Genomic DNA, 11860 nt, shown 5'->3' with positions numbered 1-11860 from the left:
GTTCCACAGCACAGTGATGCCATAGGCTTAAAAGACATTTATCTGCATGGGAAGGCAATAGAGCTTCCCTCATTGTAATTAAACTATCTGCCTTTACAAGGCCTGCTATAAAGAATGAGGTCTGCACTTGATTAACTCTGTGCTATGGCATCTAAAGCCATGAACAGAAATTTGTCTCCTAGAATAAACTGTAACTGAAGAGCTAGTGTTTGAAAGATACATATATTTGCCATTTTATAGATTACAAAAATGCCTGGCAGACAAAATGAAACAACAACAACAACGTGGACATGCAATACTGTAAATGACCTACTGAAAGACAGCAAAGAAATGAATTGTATCTGGAAAAAAAAAATGTTGCTCCGTTCTTTTGAAAAAGGTAGGTGGAAACATTTATGTCTTTAAGCAGCAGCCTTCAATTTTGACATCACTTTTTCTTGGTTTTCTTTTTCTGTCCCTTGGATTTATTTATCGATCTGCTTTTATTTCTTCTTTGCGTTTACATTTTTGCAGACCCAATTCATTCCATCCTAAAAAAAAAAAAAAAAAAAAGAAAAAACAAGGAAATGAGTTATAAATACTCTCACACACACGTACTACACATTACACTATATCATTAGGCTTAAGGTGGCCATAGACGCACAGACAATATCGTACGAAACTAATTTTCGTCCGATATTTGGTGTGTGTATGGTGGAAAAAGAGCCGACCGATATCGACAGAAGACTTGGATATCGGTCGGCTCGTCGATCGGGCTGGATGGAAAATTTTGATCGGGTGCCTTTGAAGGGACCCAAACATCGGCCATTGTTAGTGCTGAATTGTCACATACAGGTAGAATTCTATTGTTTCTTCCCGTATATCTACCTGTATATCTGACGATTCAGCTCTACACGTGTGTATTGAAATGAACGATCTTTCTTGGAAAGATCTTTTCCAGGAAAGATCGTAATTGCTACGTCTATGGCCACCTTTAAGCATTGAAAGGTAACTCAATTGAAAGTTTCCGTGACATACAGTAAACAGACATACCACTATGAACCATATAGATGTCATTACTATTAGTACAGGATATCTAGGAAATCAGTGAGTCTTGGATACTTACTTGAAAATCTGAATATTAAAGGAAAACTATATACCCCAAACAATGTAGGTCTCTATAAAAAGATATTGGATAAAACAGCTCATATGTAAAACCCTGCTTCATTTAAATAAACCATGTTCCTAATAATATACTTTTCTAGTAGTATGTGCAATTGGGTAATCATAAATAGAAAATTGCCATTTTTAAAAATAAGGGCCACCCCCTGGGATCGTACGATTCACTGTGCACACAAACATACCAACAAACCATACTTGTTAGGTCACATGAGCCAATTAACAGACAGAGTTCTGTCTTTTGCTTCAAAACTTCTTCCTGTTACAGTTAGAGTTGCAGTATTTCTGGTCAGGTGATCTCTGAGGCAGCACACAGACCATCACAAAATAGTGGTTTAAGGCAATATTTACTTAAATATATAGACCAGTTTGGTAAGATTCTTTAATATGTCACTTAATATGATGTAAACTATCTGTTGCTTAAGTATTCATTTTGGGGGTATAGTTTTCCTTTAAGGGTTTCACTTGGCTCCTCAAATTGCTGGAGACTACACAGACTGCTGGGAATCAGGAATTTTACTGCAAATGTATAATTTATTCTATTGTCACAAGGGAGATTCATTTCCTTTTCCCTCTGTAATAGGACAGTAACTTGTTCCTGATGGTAACTACGCTGCATAAATAACTTTATAAGGTTTTTTAATGCTCACACTTTTTTTTTTTAAATCTTTTTCTTTATTAAAAAAAGATCCCTTATTGTTTATATATTATTTTGTACAATATATGCCTTATTTGCCTTTATACAGATTTCTGTAATTATGACTAAAGGGATGACTAGTGTAAGTCACAGGAAACAGCCACAATTACAATCAATTCATTATCAATTACATGCACGTTTCCCTCTTTAACACTGCATTTCAAATGCCGTCCTGCAATGAAGTCAACCCACTCTCTGTAGCTTGATATCTTCCTAAACGTATCACCAGCCATCATGCCAAACATGAGACACGGTCCTTCATTAATTTTGAATGTGGGTTCCTCGGCTGAAGCAGAAAAGCTGAGGCAGCATAAAGCACGAAGGATCTGCTGACACCCAGTTCTATTAAATACACTTACTTCATAAGAGATATGTCTGCAAAACAATAAACATGCAACCATCTCCTTGTTTATCCATCCATCCATCACATACACCTGCAGCTGCTGAGATGTGGGAAGGAGATGTGCTACTTAGTTTTAGACTTAGAGAGCAGCCTCTTTATCCAAAGCAGCCTTGCTGACAGTGTAATAGCGTATGGAGACAGCAAGAAGCACATGCAAACAAAAAAGGAGCAATTTGTGACTGCTGGGAATAGGACAGGATAGAAATTCTCTTTCGAATAAGCCATAGCCAATACAGTGGATGTGTGGAGTCTTTATATTGTCATAAAAGTACCCTCTTCTGCATAGTACACAGTATATAAATGGGGGGCTGTCATATCCAATGTTACCAGATCACTTGAAAACTCAAGGGCACATCTAAAAAATGCTGTGGTTGCATAAAGGGGTCATTTACTTTGCACACAAAGTAAAAAAATACGGCTAAAATTGACAATTTTTTGCACACTATGTTCTGCCCTTGCAGAATGGGCACAGGCTATACCCTTTATTTGAGTCCTGCCTGAGACAGGGGGAGGCACAAATGCTTCCCGCTCCCTACTTGTGCCCTAAATTGTATGATATTCACGAAAGTTAGGGAGCAGCATGTCATGAGAACAGGGATATCCTATGCTTCCAGACGCTGTGCATTGCTATGCGCCCCTTAGCACCCTAGCATTGTGGCCCAGAGAAACATAAATTATTAGTACAGGTATAACATCCCTTATCCGGAAACCCGATATCCAGAAAGCTCCGAATTACGGAATGGCTGTCTCCCATAGACTCCATTTTATCCAAATAATCCAAATTTCTAAAAATGATTTCCTTTTTCTGTGTAATAATAAAACAGTAGCTTGTACTTGATCCCAACTAAGATATAATTAATCCTTGTTGGAAGCAAAACCAGCCTATTGGGTTTATTTAATGTTCAAATGAATTTCTAGTAGACTTGAGCATTCTGGATAACAGGTCCCATACCTGTATAGCAAAAGCAGCCTTTCCAGGCAAAAGGAGCCCCCCTATAAGATATATTGGATCTAACCGTCAATGAATATCTGACACCCAACTGCTGCATGAAGAGGTAATGAAGATAAACAGATGCTGAGAGAGGAATAGTGAAGATAAAATTGATTATTTCAGAAACTGTACAGAATTTCTAATTGATTATATTTAGAAAACTTCTTATTTCACAATGCTGAAGCTGAAATGACTTTAGTTTTCGCGAGATTTAAGATTTGCAAATCTGTTCTTAAAACCTGTATTTTTCTTTGCTGACATTACACTAGAAGTGCCCACGCAAAAGAACAAAAAATATTTGCTATAGGGGCTTATATTCTTATATTTATGAGGCTAAAACAGTGTCATTCCCTGCTGTGCGATACATAAAAGCACCATAGAATTTGATCGGCCACACATCAGAGAAAGAAAATCTCTGGTTACGGCTGCAGAGCTCCTACAACACAATAACAGAGCAGATCAGCAGTCACACAAGGGGCGTTGTTGAAGTTACTTGATCTGGAGTTGCAGAAGGATACTGGGGCAGGAGGTCACATCGTAGCAGATGTTAGTGTCATGGAATATTATATTAGAGCTCATGAAAATCAGAGGTTCGAGACGAGACGAGACATACAAAGGTAGAAGGGAGCCAGGATGGGACATCTGTAGTTTTAAAGTACAATGTGCAATAATTAAAATATAAAAAAGCAGCGTATAAAGGAGAAGTAAATCTACTAAAGCAGTTTATTGCCAATAGAATAGCCAAAATAGTGCAAGCTATAACACTATATTTATTCTGCAGAATGCGTTGCCATGCCTGAGTAAACAGCTCTAGACGAGTTCTCTGTTTTAGGTTAGCAGCTGCCATATTAGCTTGGTGTGACATTACTTCCTGCCCGAGTCTCTCCCTGCTCACTCATAGCTCTGGGCTCAGATTAGATTCCTGCAGCGGAAAGGATACCCACGGGTTACATGAAAAAAAAAGCTGGCACCCTGCGGAATGAGGGGAGGATTTTCAGGTGCAGGTATAGCCGCGTGAAGGGTTGCGGGTCTCATCTAAACTTATCTTATGTAATATTGTCTCTAAATTACTCCTTTTAAAGTTTTACAAAATGTGTTTCTGTCCCCGCCCACTACTGATGATGTCACGTCCGGTTTGCAGCACCAACACTTCCTGTTTGATGGTGGTCGGCGGGTTGCGGATAAGGCAGTTGTGGGTCGGGTAGCAGACCAAAGTGGGTAAATATGCGGGTTGTGGTTTGGGTCGCGGGTTCGGGTCTTAGAAATTGGTTCTGTGCAGGACTCTAGCTCAGATTATACAGCAGAGAGGGAATGAGGGAGGGGGGAAAAGGAAGGGGGAGAGAAGCAAACTGAGCATGCTCAAGCCCTAGCCCTGGAGGTTTAAGATGAAAACAGGAAGTCTGATAATGAAGCCCATGAGTACACAATAGAAGGAAAGAAACGCTGTTTCTTTTGACAGAGGACTCAGAGCAGCATTACTTTGAGGGTTTACTTCTGTATGCATATAGATCTTTCTGATAAAGCTTACTTAATTTTAGACTTTTCTTTTTCTTTAAAGCAAGGAATAGGAAGAGCATGGTCCTCATAAGCAAAAGCGGACACACTGTATCCAGTTAGCTAATAAAGCAGGACCTGCCCTCATTCATGCTAAAAGGGAGCTATAGGAAAGGAATGAAAAACAGCTGCACACTTCAACCACACACATACACATATACATATATATATATATATATATATATATATATATATATATATATATATATATATATATATATATATATATATATATATATATATATATATATTATCAAAACAGGGGGGTTGTTTATATATATATATATATATATATATATATAATATGGACTGTCCTGCAGAAACAGGTCTGTGGGGCATAAGGAAGGCAGAGGGAGTAGCAAAAGTATTGTTTGCAATAATAATTCCATGTGTAAAGGTGTACTTAATGGCCCCTTGGAAAGAACGGCACACAAGTGATCCGTCGGATAATAAGTGTTACCCAGCTAATGGAATGTGCAGTGTTTAGTCATAGTAGCTTCACATGATAAATCATTGGTAATGGATGGCTGGGCTTATATGTAAGAAACCTGTATGTTCTCCCTGTTCTTGTGTCTACAATTATAACAAATACAAACAAAATGCAGGCAGCAAATACTGTATAAACCCAAATCTCACCCAGACTGCTTCCCCCCCCCCCTCTCATAAGTGTTTGCTCCCTAGAGGGGCCCACCAGCAATTTGGGAACCCATACACATATTATTTTGCTGTAGTTATTAATTGATTCCCTTGTTCGACACTTATTCATACTGTAATACAATATCACAGAGCCGACAATAAAAGGACAGTGTCAGCAATTTCAATCCAATCCTCTTACTCTCTCGCTGCTGTTTAATATTAGTGACACAGTGTGGGAGAGGTGGCCCGTGATGCCCTGTACCTGCTGCCTCCAAGAGACTGCACCATTCTCAGAGATCCACTAGAAGAGCACTAAGGGGCAGATTTACTAAAGGGCGAAGTGACTAACGTTAGTGAAAATTCGTTACCTGGCCGATTTACTAATGGTCGCTGCCCTAACTTTGCTAGCGAAGGAGATAGACTCTAGCGGTAATACACTCCCTTACACCTGGCGAAGTTGCACTCTGGCGAATGGACGTAACTACGCAAATTCACTAAGTTGCGGATTTTACGGAATGTTACCTCTTGCGCCAGACTTGCCTTCGCCACCTCTGACCAGGCGAAGTGCAATAGAGTAGATAGGACTTACTTTCTCAAAAAATAGTTGAACATTTTTTTAAGTCCCAAAAAACGCTGGCGACTTTTCATTTTTCAGGGTGATAGGCTGCAAAAGATCGTACATTTTTTCTGGGGTACCCAGCTTCCACCTACATTTCCTAACATATGCAAATTAGCCAACGCTAGTGCAACTTCGCTTCGCTTGCCGCAGTAATGCTAGCGCTACTTCGCCAGCGTTCGTTTAGTGAATTAGCGTTGTCCTGGCGAATCTACGCTTGGCGAAGTGTTGCGACGTGAGCGAAGCCGTCTCTGGTGAATTTTCATTGGTTAGTGAATTTGCCCCCAAGAGTTATTAGGTACAGCAGCACTAACTATAGTTCGCTCTAAGGTTGTTACATCATAAATGCAATAGATATACAGTACAAATCAGTCATAGGATATTAAACCCTAACCCAACCAGATGCCGTTGAATTCCTAGCATCCTTCTACAGTATGGGAGCACTATGGTATGTTACAAATATATCATTTATTAGGTAGATTAGTAACTTTATTTTGCTTTTTTTTTTTTTACAATTTGTTTTACCTCAACATGCCACAGAACTATTCTTACAGTCTTAGGTGGCTTTTTGCAAGAGTACAGTACCCAAAATAGTAATCTAGCATTATACTTTACGTCATTCATGGTCATGAAATGGAAGAGTTGCTGGTCCTGCAATAAAGCAAGCAGCGTTAAATGTCCATGGAACAGAGAATATGAAAGGACACACAGCTTGCTGGAAGCTACAAAAAAAAGGGGAAGTTATTCTTCAAAAAGACATCTCTGCTTCCTCCTAGTGTTGCTTGCAGTGCATAACAACTAAACTACAAAAGCAACCAGTCAGCATTGTGGGGGAGATACTGGAAGTGAAAGAGTTACTTTTCTGCCTGTCAATTAGGATTATTCTTAGATAGAGATGGATAAAAGGGATCTGGCTGTGACAGGCTTCCCTCAGATAACCTGAAAGGAAGATTTGAGCTGTTAGGGAGAGAATGCAAGGTGAGACAGTGCCACAGGCAATAAAGAAAAGATGGATTCAGTTAGAGCATATTAAAGAGGAGCTATGAGCATGAGGGGGGCAGACAGAACAAGCAGCAATGCAAATAAATTGCTTAAAGGAAAACTATACCCCCAAAATGAACACTTAAGCAACTGATAGTTCATATTATATTAAGTGGCATATTAAAGAATCTTACAAAACTGGAATATATATTTAAGTAAATATTGCCCTTTTACATCTCTTGCCTTGAGCCACCATTTCATGATGGTCTCTGTGCTGCCTCAGAGATCACCTGACCAGAAATACTACAACACTAACTGTAACAGGAAGAAGTGTGGAAGCAAAAGACACAACTCTGTCTGTTAATTGGCTCATGTGACCTAAAATGTATGGTTTGTTGGTATGTTTGTGAGTACAGTGAATCGTACGATCCCAGGGGGCGGCCCTTATTTTTTAAAATGGCAATTTTCTATTTATGATTACCCAATGGCACATACTACTAGAAAAGTATATTATTATGAAAATGGTTTATTTACATTAAGCAGGGTTTTACATATGAGCTGTTTTATGCAATATCTTTTTATAGAGACCTACATTGTTTGGGGGGTATAGTTTTCCTTTAAAGAATAAAATACATAAGATATATCCCACAGCATAAACCTAATATAATCCACTGTTGTTTTTCTAATGGGATTACTTTTCAGATCAGTGGCCCGACAGAAACACCTTGCCATTTAGCAGATTAAATAAATAGCACAAAATACAGTAAATGAGGTTTTGCAGAGATTGCTTCTCTCAGTTCAGAGCTATAGAAAATCCCTCCAGTTGCTGCTGAACTACAACTTCCAGAATCCCAGTAACAGTCATTGCTGTTTGTTTAAAGTGCATAGCAGCTTGTAGGTAAAGCAGTATCCCTCAAGCTTTTGCTAAACCTAGGACATGTAAAGCCTACATTTTCCTACCATGTATATAAGTTGGGCATATCTTCTCCACCCAAGCCACATCATTTGTACTGCATATACACCTCCATTTGCCTACACCATTACATTTTCCTAAAACAAATAGCAGCTTTCACCTGGCGGCCATTTTCCCTCTGACACATCATCAGTAACATTGAGACATGTATGCTGTATGCAGAATGCACTTTGATAAAAAGTTCTGCTGGTGTTGAGCACTATAATGGTTAAGCTGAGCTCAGGAGAGAAAAAAAAGGATCAGACAGCTAGAGTTTCTATGGGAACCTGTAATGCTATCTCTTCATTGGCTGTTAGACTGGAGGGTGTATTTAGTAATCTGAGCTGAGAAGAACGGAGTATGCTCATGAGCCAACAGCCAAAACAAATTCCTGAGGGAGCCTGCAGAGAGGGTTCGAGGAGGCGAAGGATTTCTAAGTTATTGAGGGGACGTTGCAGCTTTACTGTTAACTTTTTAACAACCAGAGTGGCTGTTATCTAAAGATTTCATAGAGGCTGTTAACTGATTAAATTTTAGTTGGTGGGTTTACATGTCCTTTAACACGAGCATCTTTCGAAAGCAAAAGGGTTCATTGGAATATACAGTTCAAAGAGATTAGGAAGGGCAAATACTGGACTATTGTTTATCTATATAAACAATAGTAGTGTTTCTGAAGCAAACACAGCAGTTTTACCAGTGCAAGGCAATACTGCATTATATTTCTATTACTTTAAAACAATTACATTTTTTAATGTTACTGTTCCTTTAACTGTTCTGGAACAAGGGCATTGCTGTCTTGCTAGAATACTCAATAGGTACGCATGCTAACTATAATATAAAATAGCTTTCTCTATAAAGGTGTGTTCACACTTGGCCACTGTTTTGGGATAGCCAAAAATATCTGTACAATTTATCAACACTTGTTGCAAAAGTGTACTTACCCAATGAGCCCAGATCACTGGGCAGGACTGAACTGGACTGTGCTGTACAGATCACACATAGCTAACCTGACCATTTGTTGGCCTGGGTTGATAAGCCAAATCAATCATTTTAAGGTAATATATGCACAGTTGATCACTTAAGATGAAAGCTGAGCACATTATAACAAGAATGTGTGATGTTTCCTAAGCATAAGTTAACACTGTCATACCAGCTGACATGTTCCTAGTCATTGTAGCTGTACTGCTATTTTACCATTTATATGACCTCCCAATTATTGACTAACTCTACACAACATAAATTCATCAAGTTCAGCCTTTTGTCTAATTGAAACCTGTCCAACTGCTGGTTGATCCAGAAAGAATGCAGAAAAAACCCCCATATAAAGCCTCTTCAATTTGTCTCAAGATGTCAGCTGGTCCTGCCCCTAGATCAACTTTTGCTTAGAGTTAATATCAGTAATCCTGTATTTTCTCCTTTGCTAAAAAGGAATCCAACCCTTTATTGAAGATTGAAGCCATCTAATGTATCTGCTATTCTGCTGTTGTTTTTCATGCTTAACTTGTTTGAGTTTGCCATAGAGCACCTGCATTTGGAGACCAGTCCTGTTTAACACAGATTCTGATATTTTTCTACTCACCGTTGGGGCTGAACTGAACTGTATTTTTTAGTATGTTACCTAAATAAGTTAGCACAAGGATACTTCATTAGCCTTGCAGTACTGCCAGAGTACAGGATTTCGGCATTTGATGCTATGCAGGATCAAGAGTAGGCATTTGTGAGAATGAACATTTTCTGAATTTTTGGCACTGTTAAGATACAGATCAAGTGTCTGAAATATTTTTATATTAACACAACAGTTTTACCACATTACCAAGTCCTGGCCTTTGTTGCATCTCTTATGCCTTTGGAATTTAAGAACATACAGAAATACAGTAGAACCGCCATTTTACATCCCCTGATTTTAATTTTTCCCTTATTTTAAATTGTTGTTTTGTGGTCCCACCAATATATATACATTTTCCTGGATTTTACACCATGTTCTTCAGGTCCCTTGAAAAACGTAAAATGGGGGTTCTACTGTACACCTTTCTCCGCCGTGAACTGCGGGGAACAGAATCTGCACCGAGGTTTGTTTCTCCTTTAAGCAATTACATTTCAGCTGAAATGTGCTTTATTGGTCAACAGACTGACAATGTTCACCATATCTTTAAATCGTTTGTAACTTACTTGTACCCCTTCTCCTGTGAGGGCAGAACATGACTGAATTTGCCAAACTCTATCCCGGATTGTGTGCAGATTTAGGCCTTCAGCAATTTCAGAAGCTGGTGCAGCAGTCAATAAATCTTGTTTATTCGCAAAGATCAGCACAGGGACCCCACTTAACTTCTCTTCATCCAGAAGTTCTGCAAGTTCCTTAAATACAAAAGCAGTATGAAGATAAATACAAGTAGTTTACTTTTTTCAAATTAGGCTGCTACAAATCAGATGGGATACGTTATAAAATGGTGGAAACTAAATACAGGGCATACTTTAGTAGTTTGCCTGCATAGTGCAACAGGGAGCCCTGTTTAAGCATGTGCTGAGTGTAGAAAAGAGGGGCACCATGTAACCATGCAATGGCAATACCAAAATATCTAGCAGAAGCTCACAAGTTCTTCTACTTCTATTCTTTTAGCATAGAATGATACTAACCTGACCAGTTTCTTCAAATCGTTTTCTGTCAGCACTGTCAATCACATAGATCTAAAAAAAGAAAAAATAATTTACAATTCATTAAAATGATACTGTCCGTCTGATCACAATGCAATAAGAATATTAAGCATGCAATGGGTGCAAAGGCATTTCACATTAAGAGCCACAAAGCTCACATTGTGTTTTCTTTAGGCTGTTTTGGTTCTTCAATAGATTACTTTTAGATCACTTTATTTTTAGAGGTGGTCCAACAGTATTTTATTTAAAGGAGTAGCTCACCTTCATAAAATTGTTTTTAAACTTTACATAAATAATGGATTTTTCCTACTGCAAGTTTTCATTCATTAAGAAAAAGAACACGTTTGAAATTTGATTTATCTTCTCTACTCTCTACTTTAAATGGTTCCAATCTGATACCAGAGTTGCTCACATTCCTCTTAAATTTTACTGTTATATCTACAGTTTGACACACATTAAGGGGGTTATTTAGTAAACTACAAAAATTTCTTAGTTTCCTTTTTTTAGATTTGACGCCCAAAAACTGCGATATTTTCAGATTATTGCTTGAAAACCACTTAATCTTTGGATTATTGAACCAAAACTAGAGCAGATCAGGAGATCTTCCAATTGTAAATGGTACATCTGCCATTGATTTATACATGAACTTGGCAGGTCTGAGATACTTTATCGGACTTTTAACACCATCGGGGTTTAATAAATCACAAAAAACGTGAGTTTTCCCTTTTAAAAGTCTGACCTGAAAAACATTGCACTTTAATAAAGAAGCCGCCAATTGTCAGAGAAGCTTTAAGTTAGGGCAAATGATAAGTAGGAGCTGAAGTGCTGCTAATGGCATAGATATTGGCAGGCAGAATGTAAAATTGCACACAAGTCACATCACATGCGGCCTGTTAAGAGGTCACTGGTGCAGCAGTGATACTGCAGGGATATGCACCATTTTTTCCAGTAAGAGACTTAATTGTTGTGCACATTTCATTAAACTGCATTGCTTAGCTTGTAAAAACGCTATAAACTCACACATCCAAAAATAAAATATACTTACAAGAACATCAGTATTTTCAAAATAGTTTCTCCAGTACGGCCTGATTTTTCTCTGTCCTCCAATATCCCATACATTGAGCTTGAAACCCTGGGATTGTACACTCTTGATATTAAAACCCTAAAATAAAAACAATAGAAAGTTACCCAAGAGTCTTTGCAGTAGGGATGCACTGAAT

At 38.3% G+C, this 11860-nt stretch overlaps 1 protein-coding gene across 1 annotated transcript in view; it reads right to left on the bottom strand.

Moving 5' to 3' along the window:
- Window positions 1-418: 418 nt before the first annotated feature.
- arl3.S (ADP ribosylation factor like GTPase 3 S homeolog) overlaps window positions 419-11860 on the bottom strand; it is a 23095-nt gene continuing 11653 nt past the window's right edge. The window contains 4 exon segments of the mRNA NM_001090783.2: window positions 419-530; window positions 10158-10343; window positions 10623-10673; window positions 11686-11802. Of these exon segments, the coding sequence (NP_001084252.1) occupies window positions 483-530; window positions 10158-10343; window positions 10623-10673; window positions 11686-11802 (402 nt within the window). The 3' untranslated portion in view covers window positions 419-482.

The sequence above is a fragment of the Xenopus laevis genome, chromosome 7S (assembly GCF_017654675.1).
Source record: "Xenopus laevis strain J_2021 chromosome 7S, Xenopus_laevis_v10.1, whole genome shotgun sequence".
In the NCBI taxonomy this organism is placed as follows: domain Eukaryota; kingdom Metazoa; phylum Chordata; class Amphibia; order Anura; family Pipidae; genus Xenopus; species Xenopus laevis.
The sequence above is the reverse complement of the archived record's forward strand: the minus strand, read 5'-3'. Positions and strand labels throughout refer to the sequence as shown.